The following is a 21834-nucleotide window of genomic DNA, read 5'->3' as shown; positions in this document are numbered from 1 at the left end:
AAGTTCAGAGCAAACATAGTACCAACTCTATCAGTAGGAAATCCAAAGCCCAGTCACTTATAAAAGAAGGACTTGGAGAGAGGAGGCTGCTCCTAAATCCTAAAAAGAGTTTTCCTACTTTGTCATCAGGAGTCAGGATGCTAAATGAAGCCATCCATCTGTACAGGCTGACTTTTGAGCCAGAGCTCAAAGAATCTGGGTGTGCAGATGTTGGGCTCTGGCCGGCTACAGGAAGTGGCCTCAGGTTTCCAGGGCTTAATCCAGGGCAGATCAGAAAGAGAAGTGGTTTTGGGAAGGATCTTATATTCCTATCATTGATATTAAAAAACAAAACAAAACTATTCCTGCTTTTAATGAAATGAACTTTGTTCCTTCTGGAACATGCTGCTCCCTGGAAAGCTGCAGGGCTAAGATCCAGCTTGTTTGTAGTACTTTTGGATAGAAAGATCCCCTGGGCCTGATAGACTATCTGGAGTGGCAAAATGACTCCAAGACAACCAAGATTATAGGGGAAAGGACAGGTGTGGAGAGTTTAGAAAACCCCTTGAGTCACGCCAGCCTTGGTGAACCCCCTCATTTCATTCTCTATTCCTCCTTGGGCCTGGGCTGCTTCATTTGGGACAGAAGTTTTTTCCTCTTAATGTCCCACTCTAAACTACCACAGAGAATCTTGCTTCCACTGAAACAGAAGGGCATCCAGGAGATAGTTGGTGCCTTCTTATAAACTTCTAATAAATAATTCCATGCCAAGCACCTGGAATTCCAGCTTAGTGAGATTATGATCTGAGGCTGATCCAGAATGAAGGAGTCTAAAGAGCTCTCAGGTTGGGTTAAGAAACATTATTGTTTACTTCCTTGATGTCCATATTCCTTTATCCCCTGAACTCTTAAGGAATCTTAATATTTACCAACTCTTCCTCTTCACTGTCCCTCACCCCTACCACCATCTTCACCCCAGATTTCCAAACAGGCCCAGGCTATACAGTTGTCTCAGCATCTCTGGCAGCTGCCATCTGAACACCAGTGACGCACTCTGTTTTTCTTGCCTGAATGCTTTCTGGGAGTGGAACAGATGTGGATAGCTAGGTTATTGGAAGTCACAGGGGCGCTGTCATGGGAATAAATGCTAATGTTATCTTCAGGGAGTTTCAGGAGATTTTTGGCTCAAGACACTCAGCCATCAAACACAAAGAGAGCATTGTGTCTTTGCCCTCATTGTTCTCCTGCACTCAGGTTATTCATGAAAGTTGCTGGGACTTTTACTAGAATGACCTGTTCTCTATAGGAGCTGACAACTGAATCTGAAACTTAAGGAAAAAATCCTTACCAAATACTGTCATTTTGTTTGGTCCCCTCACAATCTCCAGTATCTCATAGAGTTGCTAGAGTATCCCCCTGAGCAAAAAAAATGGATAGTCTAGGTACTTCAAAGAAAAAGAGAAAGAATCTTAGTCCAGAACTTCCTTCTCTATGACTCGCTTATCTCCCAGGTGAAGAGCTCATTTGAGTCTGTAAATTAAAGAGGGATTCCCCTCTGCATGTGAGGCAAGGAAAAAACCTGTCAAATTGGACCTCTGCTGATGAAAGGTTCTTAAATGCAAAAGGTGGTGCTTGTCTGCATTCCTTCTGATTGTTTACCCAGCTCTGTAATATCAAGGCCATGAGAATACGCCATTGGGACCCTAGCTTTCTGGGAGAAGGGTCTGCAGCCTTTTCTGGCACTCTAGCCTTTTTATTGCCACAGGAGCCCCTTCTATTCTTGTGTTCTCTTGTCATGGCCTCCTTTCTCATTTAGAACTGGAATGACCTCTCAGCAGCAATCTACTCCAACCTCCTGCCCTTGCCAGAATCTTTCTAGTCTCTTTGACAAAAGGTCACATTTCACATGGGCACTAACCCCAAACTTGAGGATGTTGAGAGCAGCTGAGCAGTGTTGATCAGTGGCCTCCAGCTCGAGTCTCTGAGCTCACTTCATCAGCCTGACCCAGCCCCTGCTGTCCATGCATCTCTGTTTACTCTAGCATTGTTGACTGAGATCCAGTTATTCTTTTGGCAGAGGAAAGAAGCATTTAAATGGATTCTGATCTTTTCCTGGTCAAATCTTTCCCTCAAAATAGGGAAGTAGATTTTTTGTGCCTTCTGCCTGAGGAACCGAAATTCCCCAGATCTCCTTGAGAATTTTCCCATATGGAAGTTGGAGAGCCCTTTTAGCAGATGAAGTATGAAAGTGGCTCAGCACCTACCTATCATAGACTCAAAGATAGCATAGTTTCTTCCAGTATTTCATAGGCTTTAGGGCATCCTTTCTTGGCATTCATTGTAAGTATCAGTTCCCACCCCTGACTGCCCTTCTCAGCTTCCAGCCCCTGTGCAAACCCAGGATCATGTGCATCCTAGAATGAACTGACCTAGTTGGAAGCTTAAAGTCCTGTGCTATACAAGTACGAGCAATCTCAATCCATAGAAACCAGGTGTTCTTTGACGTCCCACACACCAGCACGCTCGGTGGGATTGCAAAAGAGAAGAGTGGAAGCCAAAGGTCACAGCTCTAGGAGTTCAACAAACTCTCTTGCCTCCTGTCCAAGAAACCACCTGCACTCTACTCTCACCCTCACAAGAACTGGTTCTGGCAGAGTTAAAATACTCAACTTCTTCTGGGAACCTAATATAGAATGACACACTACTTCCCTGCCATCTCCTGGTGGCTTAACTCGAAGTCAGACACTAGACTCCAAGCATCACCCTGCCACCAGCTTACTGTGTAATTTGGGGCACGCCACTCATTCTCAAAAGTCTTGTTCTCCCTTTTTAAAAAGAGAATTGGTGTTGTGCAAAATCCCTCAGTGGTATTTTGTTTGATGTTCGAGATATGCCCACAGTCACAAAACCGATCCAGTCAGAGCACTGGGTCTGCAGTGAAGAAGACTGAGCTAAGGGCTTCCAGAATCCTGCCTTAGAATTTTCACTTCCTTCTACCTCAGTTTCTTCATTAGTAAAATGGAGATAATAGCAGCAGCTACCTCTCAAGCGTTATTGTGAAGATCAAATTAGATAATATGTATAAAGCACTTTTCGAACCTTAAAGCACATCTACAAATGCTGGCTGTTGTTAACTCTTAAGTGATGGGGCTGGGCTTTGAACCCAAGTCTCTTTGAATTCTATCAGGGCCTTTCTAAATAGGTCACTGTGTTGTGTGATTTCAGGAGCACAGATAAGACCTTACTACCCCCCAAACATCTTCCCCATTGATTGACTGACCCTAGAAATCCCATCACAGAAGCATCATTACTTTAACTTAAGATTCTCTACTAAAACAGTATTAACAACACATTATATTTCATGAAGCACTTATACTTTACAAAAATTTGTACATACATTATCTCATTTGATCTAGGTTTTTCAAAATGTATATCCCCCTGAGAGGACAACACTATTGAAACTATTATCAGTTATTTATCCATTAATAAGTCTCAACTCATTCCCCTGAGAACAGATTTTGTTAGGGAAAAAACAGGGAAGGGAAGAGAATGAAGACATTTATTGGGCACTTGGTAGAGAAAAATGAGGAACCTTGCTGCAGACAGAAAAGAATGTAGCCCAGAAGTCTGGGGGCATCAAAGACCAAATTTAGCCTAATTTACAATTTTGCCATGGTCTGGCACAGGCTCTATTTGCCAGTCTATAAAGTGAGGAAACTACATCTCTGCCCTCTAAGCTAATTAACATAGAAAGGTGAGGCAACTCGAAGTTATTAAAGGGGAAGCATAAGGAAGGAGGAGAGAGCTCTAGAGACCAAATCTTTGACTCCATCAGTGAGTACATCCTCCCAAAGAGGAATATTAGGTGAGTAAGTTTGATTAAGAGGGAAGAGTACATGAATCCAATGAAAGTTCACCAAGTCATACCTGTGACATTTACTTTTCTGACCAGGAACATCCATTTATCTCCTTCCCGTGAAAGTAGTTAAAGTAAAGATATGTTTCTAGCTGTGTTCTTTTAGTATCTTCTGGCACAATTTGTTGCATTATTTGTTCCATATAACATCCCAGATTAGCTGAGTGTTAACTATAGAAAGCTTATGGTGAAGTCAGGCTACTGTTTCCATTTTCTTGATGAGGAAACTGATACACAGGAAAACAGAGAAGGACCTTTAACTTCATCTAACATGTTTGTAGTTGGGACTACCAACATACAATAGATAGTTTTCTCTGGTGTATAAAAAATATGCTAACTAACCAAAAGTTTGACTTTATTTCGTTAAATAGTTTCAATAATTTTCTTCTTTCATTGCTGTGGGAGTAGAGGGGAAAGAATTTATTCCCTTGCTCCTTTGGTGAAAGAATAAGGTCACAATCTGCTGATACTTGCCTAGAAGGCCCATATAAGAGGAGTCTCTTCCCTAAATCAAGCAGTTAATTAGTCAAGGAGCACAAAGAGAACTTGTCATTGGAGAACTGTCAGTACTTGCATGAACTAAACAGTATTACTTCCTGGAGGCTCAGGTGGGGGATGATTATCATATATTGTTTAAAGTAAGGGCTGATTTTTTTTTTTCCAACATTGTCTTTTCTTTGATGATTGAGTTGTCTTTCATTACAGGTGGAGAGAGACTTTGAAAGGGAATATGGAAAACTCCAGCAGTAAGTGATCACCTCCAAGAAAAGGAGATGGAGGAACTCCAAAGGGGGAGAGAGAGCTCTGTTTTATTTAATTTCTCTAGTTGTAACATTTGTTTGATGCTGTATTAGTGACTTGGAGAACACCCTCTTTAGTATGCTGTTAGTAGCTCAATTCATTATACTACAAGATGCCCATGTTCCTTTATCTTCATTGATATACTGTCTAGAGAAGCTTATAAAATGAGTGATCTTTTAGATTAGATTGAAAATATCCATAGCAAATGAGCTTCTATTCTCCAGCAGCATCCTAGAGAAGATTAGATTTACGAACCAAAAGAAGCTTAAGAGATCCAGAAATCCAGCTGTCGTTGTCTCTCTTGCAGGCTGGAAGATCAGACCAAGAAGCTGCAGAAGGATCTGAAGAAGAGCACCGATGCCGATCTGGGTAGGTAGTCCCACACCATGGTGCTAGGGACCAAGAGTTGGAGGATGGTGACTATGAGAATAAATAGGTTTCTCTCTTACAGAGCCCCAAGTCTGTTTTTTGTGGGGACTAGATTTGTAATGACTTCTTCAAAAACGTTGACTGACAGTTGACCCTAGGTTAACTGTTCCTCATCAGAACAGACTTCTTATTCTTGCCAAAACTCTCCTACTTTCCTAACTTCTCAGGAGGCCCTTTGTGTACTTCTTAGTCTTGTTGGATTTAATCCTGAGTTTGATGAGCTTGAAGCAAATTTGCTTCAAGGAGAATTGGGATAACATCACAGTTAACTTGAACTTTATGCTAAAAGTATCTTTGGCATATTGGAATCTAGGCTGCTGTCTTCTGTCTTCCTCATTTCAGGCCCTTGCAGCAATGAACATTGACAAAGGTTACAATAGATCCCTTGGGAAATAGGTGATTTGCTTTTCAGGAGCAAAACCACTCAGAAAGTGGTTTTGAGAAGGGCAGAAGATCTTGTGGACTAAAATATAGTTCTAAGATAGATAGGATTTAAAGAACGCTTTTACATTGCCCTGAATTTAGTTAATTTACCAAGTATTCTGAAAAGTCTAAGAGAGTCTTGTGTGTGGAAATTAACAGGAGTCAACCAAAAGATGCAGATCTCTTACCTAGAGTCACTCTTAAATGAAAAGAAACTACTGGAATTCTTATATTTTAAAAACAACAACAACTTGTAGCTAACTCACATTGTCATGCTAATTAGCACTACCATTCTCCTTGACACGGGAACATATCAGAAGTCTGTAGCAGCTCTTTGAGGCTTCTCTTCCAAGGAGTCCCATCTATATTGTATATAAAGTTTTTCCTTCCAGAAATGGCAGGAGAAACAGCTAAGGAGACTAGTTTCCCATTTAGTAAAATAATGGGCTTGGACCAAATGATCTCCCAGATGCTGCCTATCATTTTGTGACCAGATTTCAGAGAAAATAAAAGTTCATCAATAGTAAGTCTTCTTTTGGTGGTCCATGATGACTCATTTGTGGTTCCTTGGAAGCATTTTCTGAAATTGCACCTAGGCTGCCCAATTGGAGGAGGCCCTTGTTAGCCATTCAGTTTTCTGATGAAACTGAATGAGTGTTCCAGTTTGGACTGCCTTTACTGCACCTTTATCCACAACTTGAGACAGAAGAGAGGAAGTAATTCATATCAGTTCCTATAGGGAGTCAAGAGAGTTAGAAATCCAGGCTTGTCTTGCTCCTCAGGCCTTACTTTGTAAATAATTAATTAATATTATAAAACCAATTTTCATAATCAAAGAAGAGCATTCTGGGAGTCTGTAGGGAGTGGTCAGTGGCAGCTGCTCAGTGGGGCCTACTCCACCCATGTAAGATATGTCCTTTGGGGTTTTAGGCAGCTCTCCAGGCATTCCCATTAGGGTCCCTAGAATTTAGGGTGGAGGAATCTGCCTTCTGCAGACTGCCAGCTCTAGACATTCCTGAGAAAGGCAGACCAGAATCAACACTGGATGAGCACAGTGTTCTTTATTTTCCTTCTCCTGTTCAAGGGCAATGTGGAATACCATTAGCCAGCCAGGCTATAGATCCCACTCCCTCCTCACAAGGGGAATATTTACATATTATATATTTCTGTTCTACAGCATCAAATACTCTCAATATGATCTTGCTAGAGTTTGTCCTTTTGGTTGGCATCTGAGTGGAATACAGAGCATATTTTACAAGTTTAAAACTGCATTAAGACTTAGAATATTTTTGTATTTTGTATTTTGTATTTTATATTTATATATATATAATATGTATATTATATTTAATATATTTTGTATTTTATATTTTCTATCACAGGATTTTTAGTTTTCATCACAAGAACTAAGGAATAATTACTTATGCAAAGGAGTTGTTCTACATCCTTTTAAGGGTATTAATAATAAGAATAACATTAATCAATAATACCTAACATTTATATTGTTTTAAGGTTTGCAAAACATTTTATATACATTATCTAATTTGATCATAATGAGCTGCAAAAAATAAAATGCCTCTTCCCCAAAAACAGAAGCCCTGATATAAACTGACTCTGTCTATAGCTAAACCCCTTGGTTTATGCCAGGGAAATTCACACCATGTTAATCCAGATTATTTGAGTTAGTCCATACTTGACTCATAATTTATTCCCAGCCTCTATTTTTGGTTCCAACTAGGGAAAAATATGGCACTTAGAGAAAATCTGGATTTTTAAAATAATTCAACTTAGTTGGAACTTGCTTTTTCTTTTTCTTTACCTTTTCAACATTGAAGGAAGGAGATGGGAGCTAGAGGTTAGGGATAGAGGCAAGATCTGGACAATTATCAATTATAAAGGAATCCTAGTACAGTAGAAAGAACATGTACCCATTTTTAAGCCTGACTCTCTTGCTCATTTACCTTTTGACTTGGGCAAATAATGTCACCTCTCTGAATCTCAGTTTTCTTATTTATAAATGGAGATGATAATACTTTCCCCATTTATCTCCCAATTGTTGTGAAAAAGCACTTTGCAAACATTAAAGTGTTAAATAAACATGGACTTTTATTGTATTTGGGAAATTACTTTACAGATAGTTTGTGAAACACCATACAAATGCCAGGCTATATTACAGTCATGTAGGGTTTGGATGGGATTTGATGAAATGATGGTTAACTATGGTGACTTCTTTTACTGGATTTGAAATTCAGTGTTTCCATTCCTTCTAGGATGTTAGCATTACTGAATTTAAATAGCTGGAAATTTTTACATCCCAAAGTAGAAGTTCTCAAACTTTTCCTCATGGATTTATTAGTAACAATAATAAATCATTCCCTTTGACTGTATAAATTGTGGGATCCAGCCCTGTTATTGGTGTCCTTGCTTTAGTCACACTGATATCAGGGTTATACAGATAACTCCAGTATCCCAGAAGTGAATTACTGACCTCACAGATTCAGCCCTCAGAGAATTAGAAGGCAGTATAGGTAAAGAAGGCTTATTATTTAATCTTAGCTGTCCCCAGTCCTGAATTGATGATTTCCTTCAATGACTCCAGAGGCTAGATTTGGATAGATCCCACACAAACTTTTCTTGATGACTCCTGGATTCTATTCCACTCAGATAAGAAAAATAGGATATACTCTCTCACAGAAAAGTTACAATGTGTAATTACCATTCAAGATGGGACCTTTGCCCACCTTTAGATTGGAGAAACTGCACTATAGTCATGAAGATCCCACATCTCAGGTGACCTCCGCAAAGAATGGATCTTCACTTCCTCTTCTGTGCAGTGAAAAGGCTACCCTTATCCCTGTGATCTAGATGTCTCTCTAGCATTTAAGTCCTAATTTTAAAGGGTTCATGATCTTTCTCAACAGTCGTAATCTTGCATGCCACCCTTTTCATTACAGCCTCTTTAAGCTCCCTTTACTTGGCCCAGAGCTGAAGTGAGCAATTTTTTCATCAAAAAAAAGCCAGGTTCAGTAAACATTTATTAGGAATTCTGTTAAGTGTGTCATTTGCTATATATGAAGGTGACCCAAGTTATTTCTGAATTATTTTTTCAAATAATAGCAATACATTTGCCCTGATCAGCTATAAACTGTCAGCTAGCCCATTGCCTCTTCCCTTAATACCATATTTTTGAAAGAAGATGTAGTCTGTGGCTGCAGAGCATGGCTAATTCACCCATATGGAAATGGAATCTGTGACCCTGGTTTGATTTGGCATCCTGTTCTAAAGAGCTTAGCTAGTTGGCCTGAGATCCCACCAAGGAAAACCTGGCTCAGCTTTTCCCAGTGGCTAATTGCCTAAGCAAAACAAATTGACTCCAAAAACTTTCTACCACAATATCCTATAATTTTAGCAAAGAAGAAATTTATCTTTTCCCCCTTGAAATGTAGAAAAATACGAGTCATGGATTTGGGTGTCGGGGGAGAAATTGGAAGAAAAGTTTTCATGATGACTTTTTTGTTCCTAATGAACTATTTCTCCTTTCTCAGATCTTTAATCATTAATATTTTAAATAAGATATTTTATGAGTGAATTAGATTATAATCAATCAATCAACATTTATTAAGTGCTTAATTGTGTGCCAAGAACTGTGCTAAGCATTATGTTTCTTTTTCTTTTTTAATTTTTAAATAACTTTTTATTGACAGAACCCAGGCCAGGATAATTTTTTACAACATTATCCCTTGCACTCACTTCTGTTCCGACATCCCCTCCCTCCCTCCACCCCCTCCCCCAGATGGCAAGCAGTCCTATACATGTTAAATAGGTTACAGTATATCCTAAATACAATATAGCATTATGTTTCTAAATTAACAAAACGACTTTAAAGATCCTAAAAGGTACTAAAAATGCTTATTAAATATTGTTTTATATACACATACATGCATATATTTTCTCCCACAATTTCACTTTTAAAAAAAATGTTTCTCCATGTCTCTTAACATTTCTGGGAATTTTACATCCCCATCTCCCACTGTACTTTGTATTGTTTTCTAGAATAGTCTCCTTATGTAGGTATCCCCAGTTCCAGAGAGAAAAGAAGCACCAAGTGGCAGCAGGGTTACATTTAAAAGTCATCAAATCATAGATTCCATTTTTGACTTGAGTACAGACTTCTGACTTAGGTTGAGTCACTGCCTTTCTTTGAACCTTTATTTGGGAGAGACAAACTCCCTACTTATTAGGGAGAACATATCTTTTTTTTAAGTTTTTTTTTTTTAACAATAGCTTTTTATTTTCAAATTATATTTAAAGATAGTTTTCAATATTCATCCTTGCAAAACCTTGTGTTTCAAATTTTTTCTCTCTCCCTTTCACCCACTTCCTCCCCTATACAGCAAGTAATCCAATATAGATTAAACATGTATGATTCTTATATACATATTTCCACAATTATCATGCTGCACAAGAAAAATCAGATCAACTAATCTTTTTTGTGCAGCAGGATAATTGTACAAATATGTTTACATATTTTAACATGTATAACATATATTGGATTACTTGCCATCTGGGGAAGAAAGGAAGGAGGGGAAATATTGGAACATACGGCTATGCAAGGATCAATGTTGAAAAATTATCTGTGCACATGTTTTGAAAATAAAAAGCTTTAATTAAAAAAAAAAAAGAAAAATCATCAAAAAGGGGGAAAAAGAAAGAAAATAGCAAAAGAAGAAAATAGCAACAAAAAAGGTAAAAATAACATGTTATGGTCCACATTCACTCCCCATAGTTCTCCTTCTGAATGCAGATGACTCTTTTCCATCACAGGTTTATTGGAATTGACCTGAATCACCCCTTTATTGAAAAAACTCACTTGATTGTCACAGTTTTGTGGTTGCCGTGTAGTGTTTTCTTGGTTCTACTCTCTTCACTTAGCAACAGTTGATGAAAGTCAAGAGTAGCAGTCTTAAAAACACTTTGAATTCCCTATGAATTACTAAGAAAATTTATGACAGAATAACCTGCGTTTTTTATTATTTGTTTTTGTTTTCAAGGCAATTGGAGTTAAGTGGCTTACCCAGGGTCACACAGGAAGTGTCAAATATCCGAGGTGGATTTGAACTCAGATCCTTCTGACCCTGGGCTAGTGCTCTATCCACTGCGCCACCTAGCTGTCTCTCAAGTTATCTTTTTCCTGAAAAATATTTAGAGCCTGTGCCAGGGACTATGTAACAGACAGTAGCTGGAAGTTTTATGGCCATTCTTTATTGCATAGCAACTCTAGCCCATCCTGTCTGTCACTTACAGAATTTGTTTTTAACAAATAAAGCTATATAGATTTTTAAAAACCAGTAGGGGATGAGAAACTTCGAGTGCTCTTTTTCCTAGTTCTGTCCCTGAAATCTTTTAAAAGATAATGAATATTCTGTCTTTTCATAAAGTATCAATATAGATTCATTGAACTGAAAAACTTGGTGAGATTTTTGCCTCTAGACCCAGTTATAACTATATTATACCAAATAGGTGTCCATCCCATTCATTACAATCCGCCCCCCAAAAAATTCTACAAATTTAGTCACTTAAGACAATATTCTATGATAAAACTTGATATGGCAATCTATTTTCAGAGCTTGTTCATGTCACTTATCTCACTGGATATTGTGATCTTGAGATGGATAGTGTGTTGTTGATTTGATGTGAAGAAATAGACCTACAGAAGTTAGATGATTTCCCCAGAATCAGGACTGGGAGTGAGTAAGCTAGATCTCTTAATCCCTGGTTGCATTCATTTTTAACTGATAGCCTAAAGTAGTCACCATTTTGGCAACTAGTCACATCTGTGGAAAATAGTGAATTTGGTTCTAGGCACATTTTAGGAAGAAGTGGGTGGCATTGATCCTTAAAGCTGTGTCATAGGAGGGGGCAGCTCAGTGGTGCAGTAGAGCACCAGCCCTGAAGTCAGGAGGACCCAAGTTCAAATCTTATCTCAGACACTTACCACTTCCTAGCTGTGTGACCCTGAGCAAGTCACTTAAACCCAATTGCCTCAGCAAAAAAAAAGAAAAAAAAAAAAAACTGTCATAGCAGAAGCAGGTGAAAGATCTGGAGATGCTTATCTAGGAAAAGAATTAGAGAGATAGTGATAGCTGTACTTGAGTATTAACAAATGCAAGATGAACTATTTGGGCTTAGCTTTTGTGATTCCATATATTAGAACTAGGACCAGTAGATATAATTTAAATAGTAAGGATTGCTATATTAAACAAACAGAAACTAGTGACCAGTAGTCTCAGAAATATCGTTTATTATCACTTAAGAATCTTTCAACTCTGAGAATCTCTAATCCTTATAAAGGAGCATGTAGGGGGGGAAAAAGGTGTCAATTGGATTCTAACCCATGCTGGGAGGATCTAAGTTACCTGTGCAATGCCAACTTTCCTCCAGAATCATGACAGATCATCTGTGGAGATAACGTAAAGAACTCTGGATTTGGAATCAGAAGATTTTGGTTTGAGTCCCATCTGGGCCAATTATTAGCCTTATGATATGAAACAAATAAATTAACCTCTCTCATCCTGTTTCTTCTTCTCTAAAATGAAACTACCTGTTTCTCAGGGTTGTCAGAATCTAAAGACATAATATACTTTATTGTGTTAAATGCACTAAATTGCCATTAGTATCTAATTCTCAGACTCTGGCCTGCCTTTTCCCCACTTCTTGCCCTTCTCGTGGCTGGGAAGTCAGCCACAAGTTATATGGACAGCAAAATTTGAAGTGTTAATATGAAAGTGGTCATTGTCATCTGAATTGTAGAAGGAAAGAGATTTAAATAACCTTGTTTTTTGGCCTTCCATTCAACCTCTAAGCTTTCTCTTCCCACAGCCATGTCCAAATCAGCTGTGAAGATCTCTTCTGATCTCCTCTCCAATCCACTTTGTGAGCAAGACCAGGAATTTTTAAACATGGTGACTGCACTAGATACAGCCATGAAACGGATGGATGCCTTTAACCAGGAAAAGGTAGCCAAGGGCATTACTTTTTCTCTTTTCTCATGTCTTCTTACAAACCACTGGACATCTCTTTTAGACTCCATAGTGGTCCCTACTTCTCATTTCCAGTTCGTCCTACCCTCTAGAGAGAATTTCATGCTGAATTACTGCAAAAGCTCAAATGTCTCTTAATATTTGTCTGACTTAAGCCTGCCAGAGTTCCTCCTATAGCTTTTTCAATCTCAGAAGACCATTGAGTTAATAATTATTTGAGAAGCCAGACTAAATCAGTTAAAACCAACATTGATATCTGTAACACCATGACTGAATGCCAGTTGCAGTGCCATTTTTCACACTTAGAATGGTCCATTTAGTCTTATTCAGTGATAGATAAGAAGTCTGTGCCTGGACGCCAGTGGATCTCTGTGGCTATCCACACAGATACTGTAGTTTCAGATATGATTTGCTCGTTTCACTCAATTCAATTAATTTTAAGTGCCTAGTATATACAAGGCACTGTGCTAGATCCCAGGGACACAGACAGTACATTCCCTGCCCTCAAAAAAGATCCCTCTCTTCTAACTGACCATCATTAAATGTCCTGGAGATGGCAGATTAGCAGGGGAGAGTATGATTGAGGAGGAAGGAAAAAATCTTTTCTTCCTCTTCAGATCTTCTGGTCTCTGTCCATTGCAAACCAGCTTCAGATTTTGGTCTGAGAAAGTGGAATGTATATGCCCAAGCAATCACATTGCCACCCAGAATTTGATCCCTTGTGTTTTATTTTTGACAGGTGAACCAGATCCAAAAGACGGTGATTGAGCCCTTAAAAAAGTGAGTAGCAGCCATCCCTGAGGATTGATATTCTTAAAAGAGATTTGCCGAGGTTGTTCTCTTTATAAAGAGGAAAACTCAAATAACTTTGGCAAGGAACAAGGAATGAGGTGAGCAGACTGGCAGCAGCTTGAGGACCAGACTGGACTGCTAACAGGACAATTCTAGAAGACCATAAGACTTGGTTCTGGTCTGGTCTCTATCATTTAGCTTCTTGTCCTTGCAGAAACCTGAGGCAGCCAAGCCTCTACCTGCCATTACAACCATGGTCATTTGGCTTTTTCCTTTTGCTGTCTGCTCAAGACCCAATAGGGCCTGAACTTGCCAAATTAAGCTAACAGAGATCTTGGCTGGCCCTCAGTGGAGGTGCAGGAGGCCTTTCATCTCTGGTCAGAAGTGAAAGAACAGCTGTCTGGAGCATTCTACTTCTGAAATAAGGGAGCGGCTGGGCAGGGGAGATGGGAGTGGGGGGAGCAACAGCATGATTGTTTGACTAGAAAGGCCTCAATTCATGACCCATCAGGCTCATAAATTCTGCAGTGGGATCCATCTGCTCTGTTGGGAGTGTCTCCAGCTGATGATCAGAGAGACAGACTTGCTCCCTAGGTCCCCTAAGTTGAAGGGAAAAAGTAGGTGTGGGGGTGGCAGGAGACAGGAAAGCTGCCTTGAAGCTCCTACCTCACTTCATCTTCTCTGGCCTCTCCCAAACTGGCTTTGACCTAGAAAGGATCCAGGCTCCAGTTCAACAGCTGCACATTATTACTTCTTCTCTGGTGGTCCCTTGCAGTTGACTCATCTGGGACCTGGATAAGCAGGATCTGCTAAATTATTAGGGCTAGATCAGGGTCCCCAAAATTGGATGAGAGAGAACAGTTTTTGATCCTCTAACCTTTGGTATTTGGGAATCATAAACTATCCATTCCTGCCCAGGTCCAAAGGGAGAAGTTAGGAGGAGGTTCTCCTAACCTCTGGAAGGGGTCTTTCTGATCTTTCTTGATCACCAGCTTTTCCAGGAAATGACTGAAAGTCTTACAAGTGACTAAAGGTAGTGGCTTATAAGTCAGAGCAGTTTCTCTCCTACTACCAAAGTCAATCCCTTTTCCTGCCACGGTCATTTCTCACTCCAAAATACCAGGATATGTTGAGGAACAAGGTACATTGTTTGGATCTATTGTGGAGAAGCTCATGAGATGACAAGAGATGAGCAGCTGTAGTGGTCAGGAAGCCAGTATCTAAATAAATCAGCCGGCTCTGTGGTTTGGCACTCCGGCCTCCTGAGATAAGACTTCACAGAAAATCAGGAAGGCAGGTGGGCAGCACAGTGGCCTCTGCTCTTGTGTAGCCTTCTGACATCAGAAGCCGTGCCCTGCTGTCTGGGCCCTGCTTCACCAAAAACAAAGCAGTCAGATTAGGCTGCGGGCGACACCTGAGCTGATTTGTGGCAGGTAAAAAGGACAAGACAGGGCTAGGCGCTCAGAGCCTGGCAAATCTAAGCAGGAAAAGTCAGCCCCGGGAGCTTCTGACTCAATTTCACACACACCAAGCAGCCTTGAAATCCAATCCCTGACCCTGGCTTTTGTAGCTGGTGCCCAGCTGAGAGAAATCCCGGCTGTTTCCCACCACCATGGCAGCCCACCACCTGCCAGGAAGGTGGGCGAGTGGCAGGGGGTGGAAGCTGAGATCTCCCTGGGCAGATCCGTTGACCTCCCCGTGAGCCTGTAGACTAGCTCCTCACCCCACCCCGGGCGACATGCAATCTCCTTGACCACATCAAACTAGTACTAGCTGTACCCCCTCTGCACACTCCCTTCCTACTTCCGTCTTGGTAGTGGGGAGCCTCCTGGGGACCCCAGGACCGGAAGCAGGAAAGAGCAGCTTTCCTGTCATCCCCTAATGAAGAACACGGCCACATGACTACCCCCTCACAACCTCCTTCCCGCCTCCGGGGGGCTCGGCCTCTAATCCCCCATTCTCTGAGCCGGGTGTTCTGCTCCTCCGGGCTCTGGTTGGATTGGGATGCTTTTAATTTCCCTTTCCTGGTGGGTGGAAGATCCCGGTTGTGTAGGCACAGATTGAGGAATGGCAGGCATTCCCCACCAGGGCCGGCTGCTCCCAGCCCACCTCCCAGCCGGCCTCTCTCTCCCTCCTTCCCTTTCTACCCCACACTTACCCAGCGGAGGGAATTTGTTAGCCAGCCTTGGGATGGGCAAGAGATGGGGAAAGCAAAGAATCAAATCCTGAATGAGGTCCTACTCTGTACTGTGTTATCCAGGAGTCACACTCCAGGAGCAACTGGTACAAGGTGCCTTTGAGGCAGCATGATATGGTAGAAGAGGCACTGGGGGGGGGGCCCTGAAAGCTACTGAGACCTTCCAGGGAGAGAAACTAGCAGGAAGGTCCCATCTGGAACCATTGCTGGGCTTGTGCTGAGGGGTTCGAACTAGCCTGGTCCCATCATGGGATCCCCAGTTTGGAGTCTAGAGATCATCAAATCCAATTCTCTTATTTTACAGATGAGGAAATGTAGATTTACAGATCAGGAAATGGTATGCCCACTGCCCACCCCCCACAAGGGATCAGGTGGCAGATCCTGGTTTCCTGACTGCATAGACAGAGCACTTTCCATTATACCACACTAACCCCCCAATCTGCAGAAGGCCATTTTGGAGGTTTCCTGCTTTCAAACCAACTCCTTCTGCAACACCGTGGTTATTTATATTGCCCATAACTTGGGAGTTGGTGAAGGCTGTTCCATCTCCTATAAATAGAGTAGAGAGGTGGGGGCTGAGTGGGCCAGTATTGAGAGCCAGGAATTCTTGATTCCTGATCCCACCACTGACTTATCAGAAGCCTGGTTTAAGCTGTGCCCTTGCCCCCAGCTCTGCCTCAGTTTCTCTACTCCAATGAAAATATGAAATCAACCCCCGAGGGGAACACCAAAATTGAATGAATTCATGTGAATGGAAATGTATTAGTGAATAATCTACAGTGAGCCGTGGAACATCTCAGAGAAAGGGAGAGCTGGGAAGAGTCCCAGAAGTATTGGTCATTCTTTGTTACCTAACAGTGAGCTGAAAGAATTGCCCAGTTCTACTGTTGCTTGGCCATACTGGGTGCAAAGTATATCCCCACTTATTTCATCTTAGATTCCCAGGGTAACATCCTGGCTGTCATCTTCACTTTGTTCCCACCTATCCCATCCATAGTATCCTGCCTTGGCTTGGGGACAGCAATGTCAGGAGGCAAAACAAGCATCATGAAAAAGAAATGGCTTCCAGGGTAGTCAGGTGCTTGTGTGGAGGAGGCTGGGCTAATTTCCCAAGCACTCGTAGGCTTGTTAGGGCAGTTAGGGTCCTTCTCTCTGCTCCTAAAAATGGGTGTCATGTCCCTAGGCCATAGGGTACTTGCCAAATCACTCCCTGGACAATGTGACCATGACTTTGGAAAATGCATACTATAGGATAACTTGTAGAGGAGAGGGAGATATCCTGGTGGGCCAGGGAGCTAGTGCTCCCTCAGGAAGAACCCTTAACTGTTTCTTTACTGGGTTGGCTCCATCTGCTCTCCAGATAAGAACAACTAACATTTCTACAGGTTTTAAGGTGTGTAAATTTGGGGGCAGTTAGTGCATGAAAGATGTCAAAGGTGCCGTATCGGATTGGGAATCCAGGGGAGGTCTGACTTAGGGGATTACAGGCTAAGTCTGGGCAGCTAGGATTCAGCTCAGGTTTTCCCTGACTCCAACTCCAGCAAGTATCCTTCCCACCCCACCACAGCATCTCTCCCAGGGCTGTCTGCTTTCAGTGTTTCACGTTACATCGCCCCTTCCACAGGGCTGCCCTCTCCTGATGTCACTGGAAAGTCTCTGTCAAGGAGAAAGAGGAGGAACCAGTTGCTCCCCTGTGTCAGATCACTATTCTGTCTTCCTTTCCTGTGACCATAGTCACCCAGGACAGAGGTCAGAGACGCTGGGAACCGGTGGAAGCCATAGATCTTTTCAGTGGGACTACTCTGATGGCTTTCTCTCCAGTGGGAGCACCTTGGTAGATTCACAGCTCTGCCTACACTGCCTTCTGTGAACCATGCAATTTGTCAGTTGTCTGCCGTAGTCCTCATCGAGCGGGGTGGAGGGTGGGGCAAGAAATCTCTCTCAGACTGCCTCATAGTAACAACCTCAGATGCCAGTTCAGAAGCAGATAAGCCTCTTGAAATCAGAGATTGTATCCTATCGTGGCCCCTTGTTCTTAGAATCACTAGGAGTCTCATAGTACTGACTGGCAGAGACCACTAAACCTTTGGGGTTCCCAGTTTAGTAAGGGAAACTCATTCAGGGCAACAGCTATTGATCTAAAAGATGGTGAAATTTTGCCCTGCTTCTGGAACAAGCCCCCCAGCTGTGGTTTACTTAGTTCTATACTTAAAGAATCTGTCTTTTTTTGGGTGTGGATACTCCCTTCACCAACATCAACACTTCTTGTGATCCTTCTGAAACTTAAGAGGATGGTCTTCAAGGGTTCTTGTGACCACCCACAGAGTGAAAAGCCTTTCTCCGCTAGACTACCTTTTAGCTACCCAACACGCAGTTTCTTACTGTGCCTATTCAGAAACTTAACCAGCTGAACAGATCCTGCCAGATCTTGTCCTCCTCTGCTGACATAGGCAGGTGCTCATGTGGGCACGCGCGGTGCCACACACACACACACACACACACACACACACACACTCACACACGGTGAAGTATCTGAGGAAGACTTCGGAGAAGGAAAATAGTTTAATCAAAATATTTGCTTACAGAAAAGTCTGATGTGAGCAATTGATGATTTCCATCTCTCTCTGGTCAACTTTTTATTTTCTTCTTCCTTTGTTTGGGTTTCAGGCATCATTAAATAATTCTTTAACTCAAGTACAATGTTTTGTTAATTTTTGTTTGTTTGAGTGGTGATCTCAACTGTTCCAAGTTTGGGGAAAACTTCAGCAGCATGATTATTGCAAGCATTATTTTTTCCTCAGGATGTATTCAATTGGATCCCATAAATGTTAGTATTGGGAATCCAGAGCTCATATAGGCTCTTGGTGAAAAAAAGCTGAGCCCTCAAGAACTGCTTTTCTAGATTGCCCAAGGAAAGAAAGTCATTTCTGCCTCTGTCACTTTAGCCATAAATATCGAGGGGCATTTAAAATGCTCCCAGAGTCTTTTTAACAACAGCCATGAGTTAACAACTTTGAGGTTTTCATCTTGGAACAATTAGTAAATAAGTGCTTCCTTTACTTGGAAATGACAGAGTTATTGACAGCTTATCAGATGGTGCCAAAACCCTGGACTTATCTGGTGTTTATTATCTTGGTCATCAAAACACATAGTTTCAAAAGTTGGTATATAAGAGGCAAAAGGTCCTGGAGATCAGTGGGTGATTTCTCTCCAAAGTCAGCTCTGTTAGGTTTATATTTTGGAGTCTGGTGAGTCATGGATCCTGTTTTCCCCAAACCTGAATAGTGGAAAAGACCCAGAGCATAAGTAATGTACCCCCAGTCACAACAGAGGTAGAATGGGGGTTCACACCCAGGCTCTCTGACCAGAGACCCAAAGCTCTTTTCCACTGTGCCACTGCTGCTATGACCAAATGATCTGACTTCAGGCCAGTCACTTTCCCCATCTGGGTTAAAGTTTCCACTTATGTGAAATGAGGGAATCTGCTCTAGATCATCTCCAGGGGCCCTTATAATTCCATGATAAAGTTGTCTTGTGGGTACTTCCATAGGCTGTGATACAGACAGCTTTCCCAAGCTCCTAAGTCATTATTAGACTCAACTGACTGAAATCATGAACACACTGACTGACAGGCTTAGCAAGGATAAAGGCTCCATATGTATTCACCATCTAGCAAGATGCTGCTTTGGGACCAGCATGGTGCTCATGCCTTTGGCCCTTGCTTTTTTTTTCCTTGAAGCTTCATGCCAGGACATTGAAGTTTGGTGGAAAAGCCTGCAGGATTTGGAGTCAAAAGAATTTGCGTTACTGCTTGGGTGACTGTGAGCAAGTTGCAGAACTACTCAGACCCTCAGATTCCTCATCTGTGCAGTAAATGGGGTGCACTAGATCACCTCTGAGGTCTTTTCCAAATTCTGGGAAACTTGCACTCTTCCCCTCCTCCCTTCTGTGCCCTGGCAGAAGAAATGCTGTTTTCCCCGGGCAACTTCTTCTCATGTTTCTACCTTGTTTCTGGCAGGTTCGGTAGTGTCTTCCCCAGCCTCAACATGGCCGTAAAGAGACGGGAACAGGCTCTGCAAGACTATAAACGGCTGCAGTCCAAAGTGGAAAAGTATGAGGAAAAGGAAAAGACGGGACCAGTCCTGGCCAAGCTCCACCAGGTACTAGGACGGGAAAAACCCAACCAGGAGCACAGGCTGGGGAGGTGAGGAAAGGGGCTGGCCATTGGTGGAGGGCTCTCCACCATCACCTTGGAATTAGGTGTCTCTGAGGAGACAGGGTGGTATAAACATAGTTCTGCCCCTGTCCCCACTGCTCAGCCTGGGACCCTGACTGAGCCTGCTGTGAACAGGTACGAGAAGAGCTCCGGCCTGTGAAGGATGACTTTGAAGCTAAGAACAGACAACTCCTGGAAGAAATGCCTCGTTTCTACAGCAGCCGCCTTGACTACTTCCAGCCAAGTTTTGAATCCCTGATCCGGGCCCAGGTAAAACTGAGCTTTCTGAGCTCCTAATGGAATTCTAGCAGTCCCCCTCCCCGGGATACCCCACTGAAATTTCAAACATTCTGTTATAGAGAAGAGACAGTAACTCAGAAAGTACAAGTGTGTGAGTGCACAGCTAGAAAGTGATGGCACTGAAATTGGGACCTGCTTGTGTGCGGTGTGTCCTGCGGTCTGGGGGCGCACAGGGAAGATATAAATAATACAGAGTCATTTTAGGGGAAAGAAACAGTACTGACAGATGGGGGCGGGGGCAGTCTAGAAAGTCCAGTGCCTAAATCAAGCCTTGAGGGAACTTAGAGATTCTAAGAGACAAAAAGGAAGAAACGCATCCCAGTCATGGGGAATGGAGGCAAGAGATGTCAAATCAAGTTTAGGGTAGATAGCAGTTTAAGCTAATTTGGCTTAAACATCTTGAAAGGGCCTAATGTGAAATTAGCCTGGTGTGGTAGGTAGAAGACAGATTATAAAGGTATTTAAATGCCAGCCTAAGTATTAGTCAAGATTTTTGAGGAGGGAATTAACATGATCATTCATGGTTTTAGAAACATAAATTTGCCAGTTGTCTGGTGGATGAATTGGAGAAGAGAACAACTAAAGCATAAAGATCAATTAAGAGTACTCAATTAAGAGTACTAGTTGAGATGAGAGATGGTAAAGTCTTAACCAGGGTGGTGGTCCTAATGGGCAGAGAGATGGGATCCCATCTCTGAAACATGCCATCTTTGAAAAAAGTGCTGTGGAGGATTGCACTAAAGACATGGCATCTGAAAGAAAGAAGTGATAAAGATGACTCTTAGCTCTCAAACCTGATAGACTAGAAGTAGATGGGTACCTTCATCATAAATAAGGACATTTCAAGGAAAAATAAATTGAAGGGGAAAGAGAAGCAGCTCTGTTTGAGATGTATTGAATTTGAAGTGACCGTTCACTTTCCAGATGGAGAGGTCCACTGGACAGTTGGCAATGGAATTGGAGTTCTAAGAAAGTTAAGTTTCATATCTAAACTTGGGAGTTTTCTGCACAAGAGATGAGTGAACATGTGTGAGCTGATGGGAGCATCAAAAGAAATCATCATCTTCAGAGAATCCAGTTTACCTTACCTCTCAGTCAGAACCCTTCTTGGGGAAGAAGAGAGATGGACTCTTAAGGGAGTTTCAGCTCTTGCTGAAATGAGTCCTGAATCCAAGAGTCCCCCCACCCTTACTTAAGGAGATGACTAGATTGATGTCACTACCCACCTGATGAGGGAATAGAAAAGGAAGCATTAGGAAAGTGAATTCATCAATATCAGGCATTGGAGAGGCTTGGCCTCTTCCTAGCCTTAGAGTTGTGATCAGAATTGGAGCCCTTTGTCTCTAAATACCTTTAGGGAGGGCAGAAAAAATGAAAAAGAAAGGCCACATTTATGTCTAAGTTAATTCTTTTGATCCTCTCAGGCTCCTTCTACTTACTTGCCCTAGCAAGTCTGGAAGCAGTTCTCCTTGTGCAGAAGGGAAAGTCAGTCCCTGGGAAGAATGAGTAGCTTAAGGCAGGGAACACTTAGCCCAGCTTCCCTCCACCAGACCTCAGGCCCTTTAGAGACTATGGAAAATCTTGATCTGGGGATGGGAACCAGATAGGCAAGGTTTGGGGCTCAATCAGCTTCCTGTTCAAAGTTGTTCTTTCATGTCCTGAACATCTTATGCCCTCCAGTGGACAACATGAGCCATTGCAGCTGGGTTCATTTCCACCTGCTGGCTGGCCTCAGGCATGTACC

General features: G+C 42.0%; 1 protein-coding gene across 1 annotated transcript in view; it reads left to right on the top strand.

The window, feature by feature from the left end:
* The window catches only part of BIN3 (bridging integrator 3), a 43687-nt gene that overhangs the window by 19135 nt on the left and 2718 nt on the right, over nt 1-21834 (top strand). The window contains exons 3-8 of the mRNA XM_051975712.1: nt 4601-4641; nt 5004-5065; nt 12425-12561; nt 13325-13365; nt 19593-19734; nt 19926-20060. Of these exons, the coding sequence (XP_051831672.1) occupies nt 4601-4641; nt 5004-5065; nt 12425-12561; nt 13325-13365; nt 19593-19734; nt 19926-20060 (558 nt within the window). The remainder of the gene's footprint in view (nt 1-4600; nt 4642-5003; nt 5066-12424; nt 12562-13324; nt 13366-19592; nt 19735-19925; nt 20061-21834) is intronic.

The sequence above is a fragment of the Antechinus flavipes genome, chromosome 2 (assembly GCF_016432865.1).
Source record: "Antechinus flavipes isolate AdamAnt ecotype Samford, QLD, Australia chromosome 2, AdamAnt_v2, whole genome shotgun sequence".
Classification (NCBI taxonomy): domain Eukaryota; kingdom Metazoa; phylum Chordata; class Mammalia; order Dasyuromorphia; family Dasyuridae; genus Antechinus; species Antechinus flavipes.
The sequence above is the reverse complement of the archived record's forward strand: the minus strand, read 5'-3'. Positions and strand labels throughout refer to the sequence as shown.